General features: G+C 48.2%; 1 protein-coding gene and 1 long non-coding RNA gene across 21 annotated transcripts in view; one reads left to right on the forward strand and one right to left on the reverse strand.

The window, feature by feature from the left end:
• The window catches only part of Kirrel3os, an 89,466-nt gene extending 81,618 nt beyond the window's left edge, over nt 1-7,848 (reverse strand). For 4 of the 7 annotated variants that reach the window (XR_003948308.1, XR_003948307.1, XR_003948309.1 and 1 more), the window contains exons 1-2: nt 5,765-7,848; nt 347-5,194 (exon numbers count right to left, since the gene is read on the reverse strand). This is a non-coding gene — a long non-coding RNA (kirre like nephrin family adhesion molecule 3, opposite strand). Of the gene's footprint in view, nt 1-346; nt 5,195-5,764 lie in introns of those variants that run through there. The other 3 variants (XR_003948306.1, XR_003948305.1, XR_003948304.1) reach the window with 2 other exon arrangements.
• Kirrel3 (kirre like nephrin family adhesion molecule 3) overlaps nt 1-25,731 on the forward strand; it is a 554,955-nt gene that overhangs the window by 513,995 nt on the left and 15,229 nt on the right. For 8 of the 14 annotated variants that reach the window (XM_006510557.4, XM_006510561.4, XM_006510558.4 and 5 more), the window contains 8 exons: nt 1,008-1,158; nt 7,846-7,951; nt 13,421-13,569; nt 15,408-15,535; nt 16,575-16,701; nt 20,244-20,344; nt 23,607-23,805; nt 25,264-25,299. In XM_006510557.4, coding sequence (XP_006510620.1) covers nt 1,008-1,158; nt 7,846-7,951; nt 13,421-13,569; nt 15,408-15,535; nt 16,575-16,701; nt 20,244-20,344; nt 23,607-23,805; nt 25,264-25,299 — 997 coding nt within the window. The remainder of the gene's footprint in view (nt 1-1,007; nt 1,159-7,845; nt 7,952-13,420; nt 13,570-15,407; nt 15,536-16,574; nt 16,702-20,243; nt 20,345-23,606; nt 23,806-25,263; nt 25,300-25,731) is intronic. The other 6 variants (XM_006510559.4, XM_006510563.4, NM_001190914.1 and 3 more) reach the window with 1 other exon arrangement.

Raw genomic sequence — 25,731 nt, forward strand, 5'->3', positions numbered from 1 at the left:
ACCCTTTCTCAAAACCCAAACGGGGTTGCGGGGGGAACATTGTTGGGGTTGTAGAGACTAACAAGTCTGAAGCCACCACGCTGCCAACCCAGCTGTGTGGCTTCAATGGTACAGAGGCCTTCCATGTCTCTTCTAGCTCCTGGCAGCTCCCAGTGCTCCTGCCTCTGTGATCATTACTACATAGGCTCTCTAAGCCTCTCTCTATGTTGTTTCCTTTTCAGCAAAGGCTATGTTCTAAACCCAGAATGGTCCCATCTGCAAATGAATCTATTCTAAGACTGGGGTAGACACGAATTGGGGGTGGGGGTGGGGCAACCCTTTCCAGAAATGCTACTTTTTCCACTACCTGGAGCGTGAGTCTGGGAAAGTGTCACTGTCTTGATGAGCCTTGCCTGTGACAGAAGGAAAGCAGTGGCATCCACCCATGCTGTGGTGTGGTGGGAGCTTTAATGAGGTCACGAGGTGCAATGATTTGGGATGGTACAAAGGCTTCCTAGGCAAACAATCAAAGGTGGGTACACACAGACGACGAAAACCCTACCTGTGCCTGCCATTAACTGGGTGGCCTTAAATGTGTCACCCTTCCACAGATTCATCCCTTCTGTTTGCTGCAACCCTTCCCCTCCTTGCTGCAATTCCTGAGAGTCACCAGCACCAGGAGCAGAACAAACAGATGCTGCTTAAATCTTAAAGAGGACCTACCCAAGATCTGGCTTCCATTAAGCAAATACTGGTTTCTGCTGAGCTTTTGGCTTGCAAGTCCAGGCTATTTCCACAACGGTAGCAATCTCTCTAGTTCCTTTGCCCTTCCACCATCCAGCATACAGCCAGGCAAGGGCTACAAGGGAACTGTCCAGTTCTACATGGAGACTGGAGGCCTGGGGCCGTGAGCCAACCCTACTGAGCCATCCACGGCTCTCTCTTCTCTGAGCTGTGGTCTGTCTTTCACTCTCAGGCTATCTCCACTCAGTAACACAGGCTTCTCTTCTTTCACCATCTCTCTCCAGACCCTGCTTCGAGACGGCAAACGAGAAAGCATTGTCAGCACCCTCTTCATCTCCCCAGGAGACGTGGAAAATGGACAGAGTATTGTGTGCCGAGCCACCAACAAAGCCATCCCCGGAGGAAAAGAGACCTCTGTCACCATAGACATCCAGCGTGAGTACCAACTGACCCTCTCTGGCCTGGCCAGGCCTAGGGTTGGGACCAGCCCATGTGGTTGTGTGTGTGTGTGTGTGTGTGTGTGTGTGTGTGTGTGTATGCAGATTCATTGCAGATTCATACAACCTGTGCATGTGCACAGAGGCCAGAAGAAGTTGTTGGATGTCCTCCTCGATCAACTCTGCCTACTCTTTAGAGGCAACCTCTCTCACTGAACCTGGGTCATATGTTTTCTCTGCTAGGCTAAAGGCCATTAAGTTCAACTGTAAATGTAACTTTTATTTGCCTGGGTGATTATTGTCTCCAAGGCTTACTTCCTCAGTCTGCTATCCTAGGCCTAGTTCTGGAAGCTTCTAGTCTCTGTACAATCTTATCTAGGCCTAGAATGTTTTCAGCCTCTGAGACTTCCTGCTGAATAAGCTCACCCTTTCTAGTTCTTTTGACTGGCTGATTCAACTCAGTTGTTCTGGATCAAACTCCTCTCCAAACTGACTGATTCAATTACACTTTACTTTCAAATTCTTCTGAATCATTCTGCTTGTTCTGAAACTAACTCAAGCAATCTGTTCTAATCTGCTAGCTCATTCTCATTCTCGGGCTTGTTCTGTCTTCATCCACGGCTAGCTTGTTCTCCCTCTGCAGCCTGTCTCTGTACAACTAATCCCAGTAAAACTGCCTCCTTCCTCTCTGATGCTCTCTCTTCAAGTAGCTGCTCTTTCTTCTCCTGAGGGTTAGGCACCTCCTATTCTGTCAAATCTTTCTCTGATTCATCACTTTGTCTGCCACTCAATTAGACATTCTGTTCAAACATGGGTACTTCTTTCTACAAACTAACTTTATCTTCATCGTTTGGGATTAAAGGTGTATATAAGGGCACATGTGTATTCCAGCCAGAGGGGTTAAAGGTGTGTGCTAAATGTTGAGCCATACTACAACTAGGAACAGTTTTTTTTTTTTCTGTAAATGACACAATCTCAGGGTTCACAGTGTGATCAAATATCCTGCAAAACCCCAGCAGTTCTCCTGCCTATGTTCTCCTTGAAGCTGGAGTTATAGTTGTACACCAGGTGCCAGCCTGTTAAGTGGGGGCCAGTATTCAAAATCTCATCCTCATGTTTACGCTGCAAGTGCTTTTAACTACTAAGCCATCTCTCCAGTTCCATAATGCTGATGAATTTAAATACTTTCTAACAGCCCTGGCTCAGTTAGTGCTTCTGGGTTCTGTGTTGTATACACAGCTCTTCGGGGCTAAAGAGTGCACGGGAACTGTGTCTTGGGGTTCTCAGAGCCAGTTTTGACAGCCAGAGGACAGAAGTTTTCTCTGAGCAAATCCTAACTGACACCCTTTAAAATGCAGAAGGAAGAAGAGATGTTTGTTAAGTACTGGGTGAGGCTTAAACACCCAGGCAAACAACTCTCCTCTCCTCTCCTCTCCTCCACTCTCCTCTCCTCTCCTCTCTCTGTATTGCCATTTGTTGTTAACAAACCCCTTCTCCCATGCCAAGCTTGATCCTCAGTGAGAGTGAGAACAGCAGAATCCTTACCAAGCCTAGGGCTGGGGAGATAAAGAGACTGGAGAGCCAGACCATGGTGGCACACACCTTTAATCCCAGCACTCAGGAGGCAGAGGCAGGAGGATCTCTGTGAGTCTAAGGCCAGCCTGGTCTATAGAATGAGTTTCTAGGACAGCCATGTCTACAGAGAGAAACCCTGTATCAAAAACAAAAACAAAAAGAGACTGGAGAGAAGCACCTCGGCCATGTTCCTCCATCCCTGCCAGGATCCCACCCTGGGTCTTAGCACCATCCAGCAAGCAGATGTGATGAGAGCAAAGCCCAGCTTTGGAAAGTAGGTAAGATGCTAGTTCGGTATGAGGTTCAACATTCCGAACAGATAGATGCATTGCCATGAACTGGGTGGCTCCAGACTTGTCCTTTCACTCTGATAATTCGAATCTCTGGTCTGATTTGCTGATGCTATCCAAGATCTCTTCCTATTCTAGGAGCAATCAAAGCTCTCTCTCAAACACAAGCCAGATCTGGGGGGAATGGGGGTGGAAGACAATAAGTGTCTAAGTCCCTTGCTTCCTGGCTGCCATTTGTGGCTGTGGCACTTCTTAGGCAGGAGGCTATGACAGCTACAGAGTCCCACATAAACATAGTTGGTTCCCCCGAGATGGAAGCCAGGACCTTGACAGAGAAAGATGAAGGAGAAAGAACATCTCTGCCCAAGACTGATATCTGTTGCCCCAAGAGAACCTAGGGACAAGAATGCTATCATGAGAGTATCCCACATACATCCAAATGCATACCCCCTCCAGATGCACTCCACACAAAGGACTGGTTGACTGGCTACATGGTTAACAGGGCTATACCTGAAAGGACCTGGGTATGAAGCTAGCATGAGGCTTAGACCCAGGTTTCAGATTTCCCAGTTGGAATCTTTCCAAGGCAGTACAGAATAGTGGTTGTGGTCCAACATTCTCTCTAGTTTGAATTCTGGTTTTGCCTTTTACTGATTAGCCTCATTAGTAAATTGATTTGAGCCTTAGTTTCCTCAAGGCGATCATGTGTACCTCTTAAGGTCACAGCTAGAATTAAATGACATCATTCATGTCTATTCTTTGCACCATGCATGACATATTTTGATTAAAGTATATATTATGGTTGAAACCACGGTGGTGAGTGTGTGGTGACCCTTCCCCAGATGTCATCACATCTGTATCCATTTGATCCAACACTCCATCTCCCCTAGCTGGGAGGTGTGTTTATGTATACCTAACACGTAAGGTCCAACCCTTCTCCATGCCTTCCTCCTCCTCCTCCTCTTCTTCCTCTTCCTCCTCCTCCTCCACCTCTTCCTCCTCCTCTTCCTTTCTTCTCAAATTCACTTGCTCATTCAGTAAGCATTCAGCTGTTTGCAGTGGATACCACAGGCTGGATCAGAGCCGCCTTTGCAAACCTGCTCATTTTCTCAGTCAACCACAAAGTCTCCAAACTCAGCAAAAGCGCATTTGTTGTTTGTTTCCCTTGGTCTTTATATGTTACCCAACGGAAGACAAAGCCCCCAGATTGAGTAATGGGAGAGAAAGCGCAATCCCCCTCCCCTGACACACACACACACACACACACACACACACACACACACACACACACAAAGCCTCACCACATCTGGACTCTGTGTCCAGCTGCCAAGTTTCAAATGGATGTGCTATAAAATCACTGAGTCATGAAGTTTCTCTCTGCACCCTCCACACTTCTCCTGAAAATGCACATGTGCGCGCACACACACACACACAGGTTGCTGATGGAAACACTAACAGACGCTCAGCTGTAACATCTGTTCAATGTGATCTCAGTTCCACCCTCCTGCAAGTTATGCATCCGACATCTCAAGTGGGATTAAAATCATGTTTAATAGTTGGGTATGACATAAACTATTTATACCTCTGGAACTTGGCAGACTCCTAGAAACTCATATCCTGAGATGTGGCATCCCAGAGCCTGGGGATAGAGATGCAAATGAAACTGACTGCAGTGGACCCCTCTGGGTCTATTCTCCTTAGGCCCTAAGGACCAAGGGTGTTACAAGGGAAGGAGACGCTGATAACAGGGTATACAGGGCATCCAGCAAATGAAGACCCTCGAAGGGTCCCCCAGTAGGTATGTGTTCCTCCTTCTTGCTTCCCAAGAAATCTCACTCCATAAAGAGCACCAAGAAAAGGTTGAGCCTTTGGAAATTTCTCCCTGAGCTCTGTAGTGGGAATTTTGAACTGACACCATCATATCAAGCAAGAGTTGAACTGAGATTACCTATCACCCACCAGGAATGGAGTTTACAGTGTGAGGCTAGCAATGCACAGGGGTCCCAATGGCAATTAGCAAACTCCTCTGGACAAGCTCCTTTACCAGAGAGGATGCTCAGCTTGGCCAGCCTGCCCTGCACAGGACAGTGAGATTGTCAGCCTTTCCTGAGAAGCTGTGGGAGCCACGGGGAAGATTCTGTAGGACTTGCTGGGAGAGTTGCTGGGAGTCTAGGAAGTGAGAAGAGAATCCTGGTGATCCCTTGCCACAGATACCTTAGTAAGCCCTCGAATCTCACTTAAACGGATTCCAATGGTGAAGACCAGATATACCCTGAAAATTGACGACACCCCTAAACAGCAGGAAGTAGCTTAAGAGACACAACACCCTTATTCCCTCTTCACCATTGGTTTCCCCTCTCCTTTTCTCCCTTTCTTTTTATAATAACAAGAAGGGAGGAATGTTAGCATCAGGACACTCCAAGCCCAGGCCTAACTATGTGATCCTTGACCTGCATTGCCAGGACAATGACCCTCAATCCCACAATCCACTTGGCTCAGTTCACACCCTCACTGGTGTGACATCATTTTCCGTATAAATTAGGGAATCACCCCCTTCTCGCGCTCTCTCTTTCTTCTCTTTCTTCTCTCCCCCCTCTTTCTCTCTTTTTCCTCTTCTGTGCCCTTCTACCTGCTTCACCGCCCCTCTATCTCTGCACAATAAACCTCTCCCATGTGGAACCACCTTGAAAACAAAAAAAAAAAAAAGAAAATCGAAATTAATGTGGATAATGTACTTACCTGTATTGCTCAGTTTCCTATCAATGTAGCAAAAATCTGAGACAAACAAACAAACAAACAAAAAAGGTTTATTTCAGTCCACAATTTGAGATGATCCACTTCACAATCAGGAGGTCCCATTGTTTTAAGAGGGCACCTCATAGCAGGACTTTGTGCTCATGGAAGCACCTCCCCAAGGGCCAGGGAACAAGGAATAAAGAGGAGACTGGGATCTCACAAGCCCCACAAGGCCTCTGTTAGACTTCCCACTGCCCCCACCCACCTCAAAATTCCCAGTTCCTCCTCAATAGCATGTGTCTGAGGAACAAGTCGTTAACCCATGACCCTGGGGGTGGAAGGAGGCTTAAGTTCCACAGTATAGCACCACAATGTTCCCTGTAACTCCAAATAAAAAGATGCACAGGCCAGCCACTCCTGTGCCAGAAGAGCCACCTGATTGCATTCTCCCTTCTGGAAGTAGGAGACAAGGTTGGGAGAATAGACACAAGTGGCCACCTGCTGCTCAGAAGTGGGGGTTCTTTGCTGGCATCTGCCGATAGCAACCCCGCTCAGCCCTGTGCCCACACTTGGCACCCAACCTGAGCAGCAGCTCACAGACAGAATCTGGGAGAGCTCAGAACAGGAGGACATAGTCACTCCCTGGGGTGCCCCACACATGTATCCTCCATAGCCTCTGAGAAACTGCCTTCTGACTGCATTTTCTGAGACTGAATCCACAGAGAATCCTTGTGAACGTCTGGTACCCGGGCACTCATTGCCAGGCACTAGGTCAGGAGATGATGCCCCAGGTACTAAGGCCATGAGAGCTTGGCGCCCTCTAACTCAGCCAGGGAGTGTACTCTAGCCAGGCTTCCAGGACCTGTTGAGGAAAAGCTCACCCTCCCTTCCCCTGCACTTTGGAAGATGCCTGGAAGTGCTGGACCCAGGCTTGGGAGCTACAGGGAATACAGTGTCAGGATGAGCCAACCTCTGGGGAAAGCATGAGACTGACTACTTGAGAAGGAAAAAGCCACCAGACCAACAGGCTGTTCCCTGGGCCTAGGTCTACTTCTCTGCATCTCTGCAGACCTTCAGTCCTGCTAGGCCCATTTTTCTGTTCTCCCCATGTCTGTCTGTCTGTCTGCCTGTCTGTCTGTCTCTCTCTCTCTCTCTCTCTCTGTCCCCATCCCCATTTTCCTGTGTTCTTTGTTTCATGTGTTCTTTCTCTCCAATATCCTATCATTTCCTACATGTTAAGTCTCCCTGACTTTCTTGAGTTATGTATCTTAGTCTGGGTGTGTCTGTAAACAGCCTCATCTCACTCTTTATTCCCCCTCCCTACCCCCATCTCTAGGTTTCTCCTTTTCTTACCCTTCTGCAAGCCTCAGTAGGTGCCCCCCCCCATCTCTATATCTGTCTTTGTCTGTCTAGGGTGTCTGTCTTTCCCTGTGATTGCCACTTCCAGTTTCAGTGTTATAAGCTTTGCCTCCCTCAGTTTGCCATGACCACCACCAAACCACATGGGTCCCTCTGTGGGCTCCCCATCTCCCACTTTCCACCTCCTCCACCTCAGACCATTTAGCATTTCATTCAGAGTGTGGCTTCTTATCCTGTCAGATGAGAAAACAAACTGTCCCTACTCAGGATGCTGAGGGCTTGCTGACACCAGTCAGCACTCAGCAGAGATGAAAGGATGGAAATGCTGCCTTCGAGTTACCCGAGGCTCCACAGCCTTTACATGGAGAGAATAAACAGACATTTCACAAACAGAAAAGCTTGTACTGTGTGTGGGTTGAGTGGCCCTTCCCACCACTCCCCTCAAGTGGAGTGGAAGTTGAAGCTAAGCCCCATGTCTGGGGCCAGGGAAGCCAGTGCACCAGAGATGGATGTTCAGTTTAGTTCCAGCCCTGAGTCATAGAGGGACCAGCACTCAGCACCTAGGGCTATCTGAAGCAGCTACTTCTAGGGAGCAAAGTCGCCTCCTGATGAGGCCTCCCTCACTCTTCAGGGAACCCCTGGGTGACAGGATCCCAGGTTTTGCCCTTCCCTGACTCCCTGCCCTATTCTTTCCCCATCTGTATGTGAGTCTCTTCTCCCTGCAGATCCACCGCTTGTCAACTTGTCCGTGGAACCACAGCCGGTATTGGAGGACAACATCGTCACGTTCCACTGCTCTGCAAAGGCCAACCCAGCTGTCACCCAGTACAGGTGAGCATCACTGCTGTGAAGACAGCCTGGTCTAAGGCTCCTCCACCCCAGTGCCTGTCATGTGGAATGTCACACATGGCCACAGTGTTGCTTCACAGCAGGTGCCCAAACAGCCTTCCCTCTCCCCTACATGCCAGACCCACCTACTGGCCAAGCAGACACTCTCTTCCGTTCAAGCTCAAATGCACCCCACCCCACCCCCGCCGCCAAGGAATCAGGGGTGCCTCTCCTCTTTCAATGGCTTGTTTATTTCATATTTCTAAAATGACAGAACAAGGCTGAGACACATGTTGAAATCGCTAGCAGAATGGATAAGTCAGTGTACTTAGCACTGCATAGTTGGCCAGAGCCCAAAGGGCACCTGGAATCCTGCAGAGCCACCCCTCACCCTGTATCCTCATCCACAGAACTGATAAAGGCATCACTGTTTTTCACATGCCTGTCTCCGCCTTCTGACCGAGTTTCTCAGAGGCAAGAACTGCAATTTAGTCACTTATGGCTCTCAGCATGCGGCGTATCGCATGGCATAAACTAGGCATTCCTTACATGCATCTGACTGATCAAATAAACCTTCAGAGCAGCTCCTCTGGGCACTGCCTGTGCTTATCATCACATGGCATTCCAGAAACTAAGTGATCTCAAAGGTTGATGTTTTGTAGAGCTTCCCATGACTCTAACATCCCACCAACCCAGGCTTGATGGCAGAGCCCAGGACATCACTTCCACGATGGATACGAGCTATTAAGCTGCAGCTTCTGCAAGTGGCAAGAATGCTAATGGTCCCGGCCAAGGAAGGCAATGACTAGGGATATGGAGGAGAGGGATATAAGACATGAGATATGAGGCTGAGCGGTCCCAGCAGGTGGGAGAAAGGGCAATGGGCCACAGAGAAAGCCATGGTAGACTCAGGGTGGACATAGTGAACTGCTCTGGCGCCCTGCAGCGTGGATAATAGAGCAGCATTGGAGCCAGAAATTGGGAAGTCCTACAGTCTCTCTATCCATCCCTTCTGAGTTAACCCTCGCCCCACTGGAAGCAAGAAGATCAGATGGCCTCTGATATCATCCACCAGAAAGACAGGGAGCTTCCTACTCCCAGGAATCCTATTGTCCAATCAGATCCTGAGGCTGGTTTGGCCTGGATCTGGAACTATCCAGAAGTGACAGAAGATGCAGAAGGAACTAAAAAGGTGCTTTTCTCTGGGCTTCTAACTGTCCCTGACATCCCCGTGTTTCTCTCCTGTCTGTGCCCAGCTCTCAGCTCACAGTCCCTAGACAGGGGTACTCTTCCCAGGAGATACTTCAAATGCCAGCTCCTTTCTCATCCATAAGCATCCCCCACCAGACAGGCAGACAGCCTGTCCATTGACCATCACCACAGTCCCCCAAAATGCCTAAGGAACCTAAGAGACTGAGACACTCAACTCCCCATTTCCCTGTCACTGCCAGACTCTCTGTCTAGGGGCTCAGTGAGCTGTTGAGCAGAAAGCATGGCAGCATGCCCCAGATAGTCAGCAGGCTTCACCCAAAAAGGCCTGAGCCCTCCACCTGCCTTCTGACCTCAGCAGGGTACCTAGCTGCTGAGTCTGACTGAAAGACCCAGAACAGCAAGAAGAAGGATAGAGTATGGGCACACACAGGGACGTCATTTTGAAACGTGCACCATCAAACATGAACTACTAGCAAATCTAGGTGAAGAAAAGATGGCAGCTAGTTGAAATTCAACCTTCTTCTTTCTCCTTGAGATTTTTACCTCTTCAAGCTAACAATGTAATAAATGAACACAGAGAGAACATGCAATTCCCCTAGACTACTGGGTTCTGTAGGACTCCCTCCCTTCCTCTCCTACGCTGAAGCATTCTGCATCCTCCATGAGTTCCTGGTAAAAAAGGAGAGACAAGAGTGATTGGGATCCCTGCAGATGGTCACTATTCTTATTTACTGCCAATCCTTAGAGCCTTTTGATTAGCTGAAGTGTCTATGGTTGTGGAAGGACCAGCTTGGACTTGCTTTAGGTCCCAAAAGGACTTGGGAGCTCTTTTGGCCCTGAGGAAGAGGTGGGGAAACTGGGCTGAGCTCTAAAGGCAAGGAAAGATTTGAGCTCCTGTTCAGCCCCTTCTCCCCAAAGAGGTCTTGCCAGCAACATCCCAGATTCATTTTCCACATAGTGCTGAGACCCAGGAGAAAAATGCCTTAAACAAATCTTTATCGTAACTACATTGGTTTTTCCCAAATGACGTTGACAAGATTACAGGGATCTTTGTTTCTTCCATTCGTTTATCTTGATCACTTCCTCCTGGGTTCATCTAAGAGGCTGTAATCTCTGAAATTAGACATGTATCCTCTCTCAACCCTACCCTGGGATAGGAAGCTACCACTCCACTGCCTGAAGGAACCCAGGGACCAGGCTCAAACACAACAAGAAATGCTCTGGGCTTTATTCTCTGAGGTCTTTGACAGATAAGGGATTAAAAAGAACACAACTGCCCAGATGAAGCATGCAGGGGCTGTTTGACACACCAACCTGCAGCTGTGACATGTTTGGTCTCTTGATTCTGTGATATAAATAATTAATCCTCTTACATTTGTTCAGACCAAATTAGACATTGATTGGAAAGGCTTAAGCAGTCCAAGCAGGATCTGGGAGAGATGGTGATGATGAGGTGGCAGACTGGGCAGAGGCGGTGAGCTACAAACTGGGAGGAAAGAGATGGGATAAGCAGGAAGCTGCTCTTTGGATCCCAGATCCTATGGCCCAAGACTGGAATGAGATATTCTTATCTCATGTGCTTCTTGACGGGCCTTCAGAGATCTGTTTAATGTGTGAAGGAAGTAAGGGAGAAGAAAGACTGGATAGTCAAGATATGAGCAGAAAGCACTAAGGGAGTTGGGGGATGGGAGTTGCCTTCCCGAAAGGCCTAGGTTCAACCCTCCAAAATCTAATCCTATAGGCAACTCCCACCTCCTTCCATGACCCTGAAACAGGAAGGACAGAGCATCCTTCCTGCCTTCCCTCCTTTGGAATCTCATGGTGAACTGGCTCAGATCTCTTCTGAGGCAGAAACGTCCCATGGCAAGCTGTATCCTAATTCTTCCTCTTTGGGTAAAAAGAAAAGCCAACCTGGCCTAGAAAGCACAACCACAAATCCAGGAGTTCTGGGTTATAGACCTGCTGGGCCCCCTGATGTTCTGACAATCTGATCTTGGTGAGCATGGCCCTCTCTAAGCTCCCCAGTGAGTGTCCCAGGAAGAAAGGGAAGAAGCTCCCATCTTCTCCAGGATCCCCCCAAAGAAAAACAGCCTGCCTATCTGAACCAGCACCCTTGGGCACAGGCACAGGTCAAGCCCAAGCTACATGCTCTAAACATCAAGTGCAGAGAAGGCTTACCTGCGCTTCTCCCCACCCACCTCTCAGCTATCAGCCCCTCATGAGCCTCAATGCAGTATCTCACCACTTATAAGCCCTCCCTTCAACAGGGCTGAAGGAGGAGAGGCTGGACACCGATCTCCAGCTGTGTGTCTGGAACAGAATTAATCCACCTCAGGCAGGGGCCATGCCTGACTATTAAGTCTGGTCATTAAATTAAAGTTAGGAATTGAAACGACTCATGAATAACTCATAATGGTTTGTTGGGAAGCTCCTTAAGCTCTCGGGGAGCTACGGCTTGCTCTGTTGTTAAACTATAATTGTTATTATTAATCGTGTTCTTAGTAGTTACTCGATATTAATTCAAGATAATAACCACATGGAGCCAGTCTAGGTGTTCCTTGAGATGCAGAGAAGTGGCCGTCTCTCTTGGTGCTAGACAAAACACACTGAGCCAAGAGCTAGAGAAAAGATGGAGGAGACAGAATCTGTGTGACCAAGAGAGGTCCAGGAGTGAAGAAAGGAAGGCAAGAGACATTGCCGTGGTCAGAGGATGGCAAGTACATGGACCAGCAGTGAGCCCTAGAGGCCTCTCCAGCTTTACAAACAGCCCAAGACAGCTGCAGATTCCCCGGAGCCTGGTTAGAAGTTTTATGCTTTCCAAGAGTGAATGTAGTAATTTAAATTTAAGTCAAGGAGCTATAAATGCTTTTTCCCTTAAGAATCTGTAATCTAAACGTACACATGCAGGCACACATACATACACATGCACACACACCTGCACACATACAAACCTTCAATACACAAACACATACACATATGCACTCACACTTGTACACATGCATACCCTCACATGCACATACATGCACATATGTACATGAACATATGAGCATTCATATGTTCACATATTTATTCACCAGTATTCATGTACAGATGGGTATATGCATCCACATACACTTACATACATGCAAACCCAAACCCCTTATATGAACGCATAAGCACATATTCACACTTATATTCATGTACACATGAATACTTATATTCATGTACACATGTACATTCTTATACTTACAGGCACATATATGCAAGTACACACATATATATATATACATGCATATATTTAGACTTGCACACATATAAATACTCTAATGTACACATATACACATATGTATATAAGTACATAGGCACATACTCACTTGCACACAAGCAAACCCTCATAAAGTACATATAGGCATACATGCATACACTCATGCTTGCATACACATGAAAAGCCTCATGGGCATATGTGAATACATTATGTGCACTTTTCCACAAGCACACACACTCACTTGCCCTTTGTGCACATGGCTGTCACCTAGTGTCTGTTCCAATATTGTAGTCACTACTCCAGGGTTAAGATCAAGTGGTGCCTAAGGCTTTTTAGTCTCTTCCTTTCAATACGGTCCTTATTAGCTCATGAGCAACATTTCCTACCCACTGGTCCATAACCAACCAGGGCGAATGGATCTGTGGCCTCAAGTATTTACCCTGGGAGGAAGGTTGAAAAGATCGACAAGAAGAGAGGGGTGGGGGTGGGGCATGATGAGGGACCTGTGATGGGGCAGAAGCTAAGAGAGCTGCTGAGTGAGAACATAATGTGTAGATTCAAAAATCTACATTATCTGGTCTGGAAACCAAACTTCTTGAAGCCTATTTTATCGGGGGGGGGGGGGGGGCATACACTCATGTTTGTAATATTCATGCATGAATAGGGCATGCATCATTAGCCCTTACTTCTGACATCATACCCTTGGCCTCCCTCCTTTTCCTACATGGCCCATGTTGGGGCCCAGGATAGAACTCAGAGCAGAATGGCCAGGCTGTCTGGTGACTGGGAGTTGGATTAACAAAGGACCTGGCCACCATGGGATAGCCAGCCAGGTAACTCACCTCCCAAATAACCAACTTGTCAAGTGCCTCTGACTGCTTCTCGACCATGGCTCAAAGGCAATCACCTGCATGACCACCTTGTGGGTACAAACTCATCTCCTCATTTTCTTGAGGGATTGGTGGATCCAGCTTTCAAGGGGATACCCTCCCATAGACCTCTGACCTCCATTGCAGGTGGGCCAAACGGGGTCACATCATCAAGGAGGCATCTGGGGAGCTGTATAGGACCACGGTGGACTACACATACTTCTCAGAGCCTGTATCCTGTGAAGTAACCAATGCCCTGGGCAGCACCAACCTCAGCCGCACAGTGGATGTATACTGTGAGTGTGGGGGCTCAGGGAACCCTGGGATCAGGCAGTGGGTGGTGTGTGGCTGAGACTATAGCTAGACTCATCACACAAACACAGTGTACATGTTGCGTGTTACAGCATCTCCTAGTACCACTCCTGTCTAGATCCTTGACTCCTCCCTTTGAGGCACCATCTCATAGTGCAGTGACCAGTTACTGAGGACTGGGAGGGCTGACCAGCAGGAATCAAGAAACAGCACTACTGTTCTGGTGCCATGGATCCCAATCTTCTCCCAAGGACCCTACCTCCTAATGCATCCACAATGGGGGTTTCAACATGTAAATCTGAGGGGGTCACATGTACAGTCCATAAGTATATCTTATTTCCCTATTATCAAAATGAGGGAGATGTACTCTCAAGGGCATGCAGGGAGTAAGTATCAGGGTGAGGACTGAAGCCAGACAATAACTAAATCCATCACCGATACACACTCCACTGTCCCACTGAGGGGACACATGGACAGCTTCCTTTCCTCACCAGTGGCCCAACAGATGAAGCCAACCTACTTTTAAGGACTAGCCAGATGGATGTAAAAAAACAAAAAAAACAAACAAACAAACAAAAAAAAAAAAAAACAGAGGTCCTGTAGTCCAGTCACTCAAAAGGCTAAAACAGGAGGATTGCCTTGAGTTTGAGGCCAGGCAGGGCTACTTAGTGAATTCAAAGCCAGTCTGAGATGCTTATCACAACCATATATATAATTAGTTCACATACAAACCATTAGTATGTGAACGTTTTAAAAGCACTTTCACAAAGTTGAATTTGCCTGACCCTTACGTCCTACAAAGACTCAGTAGATATATTGTCTTACCTGTTACATCCATCTTGAAACTACTCTCCATCTCCTGGTTCTAGACAACGAGTTCTAGTTGCCTTCTCAATGAAGCACTCCAAGGCCTTCGTGCACAGCTCTCCCCATAACCCAGCCACTATATGGAACAGGCTTGGTCTACAGGCCAGGGTGTTGGACTAGGTCAGACAAGGACTCACACGCACTGAGTAGAGGTGCCAGAGGTGGGGTCAAGAGCTGGTCAAGAAAGCTAAAAAGGGGTCTGAGGTGTCTTGGATAGAAGACATCCTGTAAGAGCTGCATACCTCTGCACACATGGGAAACACTAATTTGACTTAATGTTTATTAAAACAATTTTAAAACGAAGACATTAAGAAGTATGGGGGTATGCGAGGGAGATATTAGGAGGTTGAAGGAAGGTAGTAAGTGCAAGATATGATCGTGTTTCATTGTGTACATGGATGAAATTCTCAAGAAGAGAGAAAAATTATAATAATAAAATATTCCAAATTTAAAAAGAAGAAGAAGAAGAAGAAGACACTCTGTAAATCCCTAGAATGGTGGACCAGGTCATTTCAAGTCAGGGTCCTGAGGCCCAAGATTTCTGGAGCAAGAGGTTCCCTCAACTTTTTGAAGCTAGATGAAACAAAGACTTTAAAAAGAAAGGATTAAAAGGTAAGTCGAGGTAGAAATTGGCCTAAATGCCTTCTTCCTATGACTGGTACCACCTACTCTGTAGACCCGAGAAAGGGCGAGCCTGGACAAAAGGTAACTCATTCTCACTTCCAGAGTCCCACTGCTGTACCTCGGGCTAGCCTCAGAAAATCAAAACGTAAGGGAGTGGGTTGACTGAGGTGTTGGTTGAGGTGAAGTGGAGGCTGAAGTGGATTGAGGTGGCTAAGTACTCGACTACCTTCATGCCTCTCATTGTGGTGTTTGTGGAGAGGAGACTAGAGCAAAGGCTCCCCAGATCTCCCCAGTCCTCCTAAGCCCATCCTCTCTCTCCTCCCCATCACAGTCGGTCCTCGAATGACCTCAGAGCCTCAGTCACTGCTGGTAGATCTGGGCTCCGATGCTGTCTTCAGCTGTGCGTGGATCGGCAACCCGTCTCTGACCATCGTGTGGATGAAACGAGGTTCTGGTGTGGTGAGTCCTCAGGCCACTCTCCAGGGTCCTACAGCAGAAATTGGGCCATAGATAGTGGAGCAGGCAGGAGGGTTTGGGGAAACCAATCTCTATAGTAATCCAAGGAGTCCCAGAAAGAAGAACAGGAACTCAAGGTCTCCTGTACCTGTGTCACTCTGAACACACTATGCATAGGACAGTTTGCCCTAGCGCTAGAAAGATTTCTAAGCTTTCCCCAGATAAACTTACCCTTAGTCTCTGGGTGATGGTAGCACACACCTTTAATCCCAGCACTTCAGAGACAGAGGCAGGAAGAGCTTTGTGAGTTTGAGGCCAGCCTGGTCTGCAGAATTCAGTTCCATAACAGCCATGGCGACAAAAAGAAATTCTATCCTGGAAAAAAAAGTCAACAAAAGCATTACCTTTAATCTCAGCACTGTGTTTTGTGGTTAGGCAGAAGGAACCAACCTTTGGATAGTCTATTGTGTGCTCACACTACAGCTGGGGTTCAGGTGGTGCCAATGCCCCCTTGAGATGGACGAGCCTTTGAGACAGTCAGTAACTGACCAATACCATACAGGTATTTAGTGCTGGAGACAGGAATAGCTAGTTTCCAAGACTAGCTAATATCATTGCCTCCAGTTAGCTCCCAAGAGGATGCTAAAAATGACTCAGAAGACCTAGATTCAAGGACCCTCCACATTCAGTTTTGGGATAAATTCACCCATGAGGAGCTGGGAGGTGACAGAAGGGTACCTAGCAGCATCCTTCTCTCCGTATGAAGAAGCCATGGATCCTTGGTTAGTGACTGTCACATTCCTGCCACCACTGTGCACTATGCCCATAGCCTGCATCTGGAAAGGAGGTCTCCATGTGTGTGTGTGTGTGTGTGTGTGTGTGTGTGTGTGTGTCCTCTCAAAGCCTTAATGGCACTATCTATCTCTTAACTCTCACTTCACCTTGGTGTTTAAAGAGATGCTGGAATCTGTGTCTGCAATCTACCCCAGTTAGAGAAAGCCTTCCCTTACTCTTTCTATCTGATCCCTCTCCCTCTTCCTAGGTCCTGAGCAATGAAAAGACCCTAACCCTCAAATCTGTCCGCCAAGAGGATGCTGGGAAGTACGTGTGCCGGGCTGTGGTGCCCCGGGTAGGAGCTGGGGAGAGAGAGGTGACCTTGACTGTCAATGGTAAGAGCCCCAAACACCAAAATGGGAGTGGGGAATTGGAAGGAGGGGAGAGTCCCAAGGCATCTTGGTAGCAGATGTTGTTCCCAAAGGGGAGGTCACTGACGCTAGGCATGGGTGCCCCTAACACAGCATTCTATCTGTCTGTGGAGGTAAAGGCAAGCTGGTAAGTTTGTGGATCCTTTCCTCCTTTTCAGTGCCTTCCAACGGATCTCAGTAGACGTGTATGAGAGGTGGTGGATTTTATCATGGCTAAGAAAAGGAGGTCAGAGGGTGACCACATTCCTTTATCTACCTTGTCACCCAAGGCCCCTGACAAGGTTCATGGGGAGATTAAGGGCACACCTCTCACTTCTCATGATCACCCACTTCCTGTTATATTTGGGCTGCCCAGGCAGAGAGACATGTCACCCTCCCCAAAGACCAGGCCTACAGTGCCCTCCTGAGGTCAGGGAGCATGTCTTTTCATACACAGTGAACGTAGCCACAGCAGGAAAGTGCGCTCATAGTGGGAGTTCATTGACGACTGCCTGTCAAACACTGAGGGGTGGTAGTGTCAGACCAGACCTGGATGCTGAGAGGAAGGTGCCCATAAGACAGCTAGAACCAATGCAGGACAGACTCAAGAAGTCTGGCAGCAAGATGGAAGTTTCAAGATCCTGGTACAGTGCAAGTGCACACTTGAGCTATGGTCAGAAATCAGGGTTGCCTTTTTATAGGAGTGAGAAACGCCAAGGCCTAAACCCCACCACCACCACTGTGCACTGCTGTGTGCTGCCTCAGGTCAAACTCCTGAGCTTCAGGTCCTTGTGTGAGGCTTCAGGGTCCTGGCCCGAGAGCAGGGTGTGAGGCAAATTCTGAAAATGATCCAAAGTGACTATATCTCAATGCAGAAAGCCACCCACAGACAAATTCATCTCTTCTCCTTCTTTGTGGAAAAAACCAAGCTCAGCTTGATGTCTCTTCAGCATCCCTGCGCTGTCCCCATTACTCAGCTCCTGCCCAGTGGTTCCTCTTCTCTTTCCAGAAGGGCAACTGCTGCAGAGACATGGTCAATCTACTCCAGCTAACCAGACAGCAGAGCATTCACACGTCACCTCTCCCTGGCAGAACCCAGACTCCCAAGCCCTCCTGCCTTTCCTGTGTGTCCCCAGGATGCCACCAATAAATTGGCACTGCAGGGCTAAAAATAACAGCATCTGATCGCGCCTCGGTATATCCATGGCAACACAGGCTGCAGCCTTTTCCTGCCGCGCCTGTGTCTGACACTCCGCTCAGCGCGCCAGGCCACAGTGAAATCGGCAACCCTCCCCACTGCCCGCTCTGGGGAGGGCGCTGAGGAGCCAAGCTGCCATGCCTGTTGTCAGCTGTGACCCCCCCTCCCTCCAAGGCTCGGGACCCTCAGACACACACTTGCCTGGAGCTACTAACTGAGCATCCTTGTGTCTAAGGGAAAGGAAGGAGGGGCTGGCGTTTTTACTGTTGCTTTAAGACATTCAGGCATTTCTTATTGGGAACTTAAAAAGACTTTGGGGGGGGGGGGAAATCTTCCTTTGCTCCTGGGAAACACACACACACACACACACACACACACACACACACACCCCTCAGAAGGACCCACATTCCAGCCTAGGCTCTGGCATCCAGCCAACAGTTATTCTGTCCATTTTTCCCCCACACCCTGCATGGCTTCCCTGGGCTGCTGGGTAGAGAACGGCTGAAGGAATCATCAGGAGGAAGGGAACTGCCCCTTGCTTATTCTCTGCTAGTCACTGTGTGACTGGGACCTAGAAAAAAATGATGCAAAGAGAGGAACATGCCAGCCACCACAAGAGCTGGGAACTGTCTATCCTGCCTGTATTTGGAGAACGGGTGGAGGGGTGGTGAGGTGGTAGCCGGCGGCCCTGGCGTCTAGAACACACCCATCTCACAGCCCTCCTCCTGTGAGTGACAGCCAGACCTGTGGCCTTGGGAAATGAATTGGCACCACTATAATCTGAGCTGGATCAAAGCAGGTACCAGGAGGAAGGGGAAGATAGCTGCCAATTACCCATTGGTTCTCCGAGCCTGCTTTCCTTTATCCTAGTTTTTTGGTTTTCTTTCAAGAAGCCAAAAAAAAAAAAGTATATGTATTTGTTGACAGCTTTTAGAGACCCATGAACCCCCTGGGGATTCCTAGTTCCTGGGAAATGAAAGGAAAAGATTCTTTATGGTATCATCACTTACCCCAGCTGCAAAGCAAAGCATCACCCAGGTGCCACAGAATGTAGTCGCTGTGGCTCGAAGCCAACGGCTTCTTGGAGTAGAGGAACTCTGGGGAGGAAAGCCAGCTTCAGCCCACTTCTAAAGCCTTCTGTGGACAAAGCTCTTACCTTGAGGTCTCCCATATCTGTGCATCAGACAGAGCTATTCCCATTCCGAACTCAGAAGCCATCTCTCCCAATACCTGTTTTTCCCCTTGGCTGAGAACCACTCATAGAAATGCAAATCTGTTTTAATTAAGGTGGTTAATAAACAGCAATTATGTTTGCGGCAATTTTTGTTTTGTTTCCAGCATAATTTTGCCTCTTCTCAGGATCTCTCCCTCTTAGCCATCTTTCCTGAGGTCTAAATCCCAACCATCACCCCAGGGACTGGGATCACGCGAGAATGTTTTCATCCCTACCCTCATTCTTGAACCAGTCCAGCCCAAGTTATATAAAGGAGATAAAGGGCAGTTAACTGGAAGTGTCAGTGAGACAGGCTTCACTCCAGGTGCTATCCCTTGGCTTGCACACACACACACGCGCGCGCACACACACACACACACACACACACACTGATTGGGATAATACTGAGTCAGGTTTGGAGCTGTGGTTTCAACTGGCCTGGCTGGTTGTGTATGTGGAGAAAAACAAGACAGTAAGCTAGAGGATCTTCTAGGACCTGTATAGGATTAGGCTATGAGGTCAGCTAGCCAGACATCCCTTTTGCAAGGTAATTCCCACCCTTGGTGAAGGAACAGCGCCACTTTCCTTTCCTTCGTGGCCCAACAGATACCCAATTTCTTAGGCAAGTTTGCCCTCTGCTGGAAAACTGAGAAATTGCTTGAATTCCAACAAGGAAGCAAGGCTGGATGGCATTCCCATGCCATCTGCTTGGCAATCTTCTCTCATATTGGTGGTTGCCTCGACTCCCTTCCCAAGCTCACCATCTCCTTTGCAAAACACTCCTGCAGATAGAATTATTCTCTCTCCTCTGAAGCCAGTTAGTCTTTATCTGCACCACTCCTGTGGCATGAATACTCACCACCTTTCATGTTATTACTATATCCTGGGAATTCTGTCTTGGACGCATTCACTCGCGTTCCCAGGAGACGTTTATGACGGAATGCCTAATTTATCTTCAGGTCCTCTACCTCGCACTCTGCCTTGCACGCACAGGTCTTCTGTAAACGTTTGCTGAATGCTTGGATTGGTGGACACGCTTCTGAACCCATCAAAAGAGGGTGCCAGCTGGGGCTCTGCCCTTCCTGCATCCCCAACATGATGTCATCTTCCCAACAGGACCCCCCATCATCTCCAGCACACAGACCCAGCACGCCCTCCACGGAGAGAAGGGCCAGATCAAATGCTTCATCCGGAGCACACCACCGCCTGACCGAATTGTGAGTGCTCCTGGGAGGGAAGGTGGTGAGGTACCCACAGAGCACCTACACCCCGCCCCCGGCATCCAGCGACACGGGTGCCCCCCCCAAAACTGGTGCAAGCCTTGGAGCTCCCCTTCCCCTCCATTAGAATGAAATGATACCTTGCTGTGTCTTGAGATAGTATACCCTGAAGATGAGCTAAGAGGAGGCAGCCTCCTGCCTCAGAGCAGGCAAGCTTGGGGATAGTATACATGCTTCCAAGTGCTAACACTGGTGATTCAGACTGAATTAGGCACCCTGCGTGCAGAGGACAACTGAAAACAGCAGCAGGAATGGACAACTCATTTCTTTTCTTTCCTGGGCTCAAAGCCAATGTCATAAAATTGTAAACTGAGTGCAGTTTACTGCCAGCAATCCCCGGGCCTCCCAGAATTATCCTCTTCTGCCTCTTCTCCTCCTGGTGTCCAGGAGGTACTCTGTGCCTTCCATATGGAGAAGCCCCCTCTAAAATGGCCATTGTATTATCCTTTCTTCCTCTAACCTCACAGCCTCCAGGGAAGACCAGACACAGCCCACCTAACTTCCCACCCCCACCCCCCAGCCCACCTTCATTGCACCTTGGTGTTTACATTTCTTTTATTAAGAAAGACTTAAAAAATTAAATGTATTATCATTGTGTGAGTAGGATGTGAAGGTGGACTGAGTGCTGAGATCAGCAGGAGAGATCAGAGGACTTTGTGAGATCAGTTCTCTCCTTTCACAGTTATGTACATTTTAGAGATCTAACTCGGGACACCCGGCTTCTGTGGCAAACACCTAGCCCACTAATCCATCTTTCTAAGCACAATGCACCCTCACCACCCCACATCGATCTGAAACTGGTAGCTGCTCCAGTATAAAAACAAAGAAAAGGAGAGCATTGCGTAGCACTTCTGAAGGCAAGTGTTACTTTAGTAACCCCGTGCCTCAATGAGGGTGTCTTAGTTACTTTGTATCACTGTAGGGAAACCAGAAAACAGAGTTTATTTACAAAAGAAAGCATTTAATTAGGCTTGCAGCTCAGAGCGTTAGATAATGTCCATGATGGCAGAGCAAGCACACAGTGGCAGAAACAACTAAGAGTCCACATCTTGATATGCAAGCAGAAGGCCTACCCCCAGTGACACACCTCCTCCAACAAGGCCACACTTTCTAATCCTTCTCAAACAGTTCCACCAGTGTAGATCAAGTATTCAAACATATGCACCTATGGGAGCTATTCTCATTCAAACCACGACAGATGGTCTTACTAGAAGACTGCCCAGAAGCCAGCCTGCAGTATAACAGTGCTGGAAGGCTGTAGCTCAGATGGGCACTGCTCAAATAAGAGCCTATGTGTGCCAGCAATGCTGCCTGGTAAACTAAGACATTGGTAGAAGATTATTGCTGTTAAATGTTGTCCCAGGCATCTGTTTCATTTGCTGTCTGAAAGATTCACACAACATTGCAAATAATTGCACATAGTCACTTTTACCTCTGTCTCCCCATTCACTTTTTTTTTAAACTGTAACTATAACTTGTGGCCATTGTAAAAGATTCCCCCTCAAACACCCTAGAGCTTTTTTTTTTTTCCATCATCTTTTTCTTTATAGCTATTTATTTCTGGGCTAGTGGCTCTCCCTAGGTCCCCTAGAGGCATCCGGCAGTGTCTACTGACCTTTGTGGTTGTCACAGCATTGAAGGGTGCTGGCCTTAGTGAGTAAAACCAAGGATGCCACAAACAGCCCCACAGCTGGGAAGGAAGCCAAGCCCTCACTTGTGCTTTCTGGCATTGAACATGGAGCAAGATTACAGAAATGGTGGACATGATAAAGTTCACCCCTATAAACAAAGAGATGGAGATGATGGAGCACACCATTTTGAACATATTCCCATAAAAAAGAAAGTCTCCAAATCTAGGTGTGATGGCCAATACCATGATATCAACAGGGGGAGGTGAAAACGGTGGATAAGCAGTTCATCGTCGTCTTGGTCACAATCTTCGTTCAAGAATTTTAAAGTCTCTCTGTCTCTCCAAGGCTCAACACCAAGGAGCACTGGCAAGGAAGCCCAGAAAAGTGGCCATGTGGAGGGTTACACTGCTGCCACAAAGGCTCCCTCCTTGCCTACAAAATGTTCCTAGTGCAGAACTACATAGAGTACCCTTCAGGGAGGGAAATATCCTCTGAGGTGTCCCCAACCTCAGATATGGATGGATATGCATGTACATGGTCAATAGGATATGTATACATGCAGTGTGTGTGTGTGTGTGTGTGTGTGTGTGTGTATCTGTGTAGTGTGCTATATACTGTGATGCATGTGTGCACATGGTATGTGTGATGCACATGTATAGTGGTTGTGTATATGTTAGGGTATGTACAAATACGTCTGCATTGATATGTGTTCTTGCTTGTATGTGATATGGTATGAGTGCACAATGTGTTGTGGCATATTTATTTTTGCATGCTGGTGGAATTCAGTTTCTGATGTGCCATTTGGTGTCATGGAATGTATATGTATATACAGTACATGTATGTGTAGTATATGGTTTGTAATGTATATATATAAACATATGTATGTTTGTACTGTGGGTATGTGATATGGTTGATATGCATAGATGGTATGGCATATGTTTCTATGTTGTGACTATATTTATGTGAACAGTGGTACATACACACATGTGTATTGTGATGTGATATGTCATATGAATAGTTCTGAATGCATGGTTTGTGTTACACACATGTGTATTGTGATGTGATATGTCATATGAATAGTTCTGAATGCATGGTTTGTGTTGTGTGTATGTATAGTGTTTGTAGTATGTGTGCTTATGCCATACACGTGTGTAATGTGTTGTTCATGTGTATTTATTTTCATAGTTTGTGATATAATGTGTATGTATAATGTGCTTTTGCACATGTTGATATGTGTATGGGTGTTGAGTACTTAGATGTGTTTTATAATGTGCATGTGGGGGGGTGTTTTTAGTGTGGGGTATGTGCATGCACACATATCAGTGTATGCACATGCTGACCATATGTTTGACATAGGATCTATGTTACTGCATGATAATGTGCTAGTGTGGGTTGTTTATAGTTGTGACATGTATTTAGGTTTGTAGTGTGTGGTATATGTATGCAAAAACATGTTTGTGTCGGTGGTATGTGGCAGTGATTGGGAACATGGGCCTAATTATGTCAATATCTTGGGGGTGATATTAAGGTCCAGGTATGATCTCTCCTAATCCTGCACAATCCCACAGGCCTGGTCCTGGAAGGAGAATGTGCTGGAGTCAGGGACATCAGGGCGCTACACAGTGGAGACGGTGAACACGGAGGAGGGAGTCATCTCCACATTGACCATTAGCAACATTGTGCGTGCTGACTTCCAGACCATATACAACTGTACAGCCTGGAACAGCTTTGGCTCTGACACAGAGATCATCCGACTCAAGGAACAAGGTGAGGACTGCCAGGGTGCCCCGGGGACCAAGGATTGCCGGCCAGATCTAAGGACGGGCCTCACACTCTTCCTCACTGCAATGCAGCCTCACCTTCTGCTGCCAGGGGCACTGGCCCCTCCAAGGAAACAAAGATACTCCGAGTGATGCCCTCTGGGACTGCTCAGGAAAGGGTGACCACAGAGTGAGCTTGGCTGATGGCAGTGATAAACACCCAATGGTGTCAAACACCCTGGCTTCCACACACTCTGCCTTCCCCTGAGGGATCTGAGCCCGAATGCCCTTGCTAGGTTGCGCTTGGACATACATGCTGAGGAATTAGCCCAAACATGATAAAACAGAAGTCCCAAGAATGAGCCAATGCTAAAGCCAAAGAGTAGCGATGCTTATGTGAGGGAGTGGGGGCTGGGCTCAGACCACTTGCAACCCCCAGGAGACATCTGGACCCTAGAGGAGACTCTGATTAGTACTGGAGTACAGAGAAGCTGGATTTTGAGAGGTGGAGAAAGAGGAAGGAAGCTTACCTCTCTGTAATCCATCACTATGGCCCCATATGCCAACTGCCCTCACTAGTGACGCTAAGAACTTGGTCTCATGCTAGACATGGTAGCATGTGCTACTCTTAGTTACACAATAGACTGAGGTAGCAGGATCATTTGAGCCCACACATTCAAGAACAACCTGGGGAACATAGCAAGCCCTTTTCTCAGAACAAACAAGAGATCTCCAGTCTCCATTTAAAGTTCTCCAGCTCAGACTACCAAATGGAGAGTGCCAGAAAGATGACAGCCAGTCCAGAGAAGTTCACTCAGCACATAGTCAGTAGCACTAGGTCCTGGAACGGACTAAAGAGCTTCCCTCTGCCAGCTAGTTCCCAGCCACGGGGTTCAGGGGTGTCCTGGACCTCTGGACCAGAAGTTGGAAGCCCAGCAAGTGGTCCCATCCAGACCCCACCTCCACCCCCCACCCCTGCAAGGCTCAATAAATGAGGTGGCCGGTGATCACACCTACAGATCAAAAGTCTCAGCGTGTCTAAACACCTCTTCCTAATAGGTGCTGCTTTGCATAACGCTTTGCATATAATTTGCATAATACCATCCACACATCATCCAAACCTCCCTGGTCCCCTGTTGCCTATCCTCCCTCTTTGTCTTCCCCCTTGACGTCCTTACCCCTGTGCCCTCCTTTAGTAGTCCCACTCCCACCCTACCCCCACCCTCCCAAACCTCCCCTCGAGGTTTGGCTTTTCTCTCTGTCCCTTCCCCTGCTCCGGAGGGCCATGCCAGGCTGAATGAACTCAAGTTCAGTAGGGGGATCCTGGATCGATGGAGCGGTCCCAGAGACATAACAGAGAAGGGAACCCCGCCCCCTTCACCCTTCCAGGTGACCAATCCCCTGTCCCACCCCCACCCTGGCCAGCCAGGCCCTGGCTGTGGACGCTTGCTTTATTTCCAAACAGGTTCGGAAATGAAGTCGGGAGCCGGGCTGGAAGCAGGTACGGAAGGAGCCGATGAGACTGCCCGGGTTGGAGGGAGGGACTCGGCTAGTAGGGGAGGGGCTCAAAAGGGGGCAGGGAGGCTGCTAAGTTCTCTGTCCTCCCCGCGTCAAAGGTTCAGTGCAGTCAGAGCAGTGGGAGGGGGCTCCCAGCAGCTGGCGTCCAGAGACCCCAAACACTTGCCTGATACCACAGCCCGGGGCTCCTTCCTCTCCAGGACGCAGCTCTTGCTCCCCTCCTACCCTTTGTCCTCAGAAGCCCCGGCTCCCATCCCCGCCCCAGCTTCCCTCTATTTCCAGGCCCTTCCTGACTCTGCTCCTCAGCACATCACCAGCTCAACATCGCTCCCCAGGGGCCTGTGGCCTGTTCCATCCATGCTTGCTGGCTCACCGCCTCCCCTGTTCCCTGTGTCCCTGCCATGGAAGCACCATC

The sequence above is a fragment of the Mus musculus genome, chromosome 9 (genome assembly GCF_000001635.26).
Source record: "Mus musculus strain C57BL/6J chromosome 9, GRCm38.p6 C57BL/6J".
NCBI lineage: Eukaryota > Metazoa > Chordata > Mammalia > Rodentia > Muridae > Mus > Mus musculus.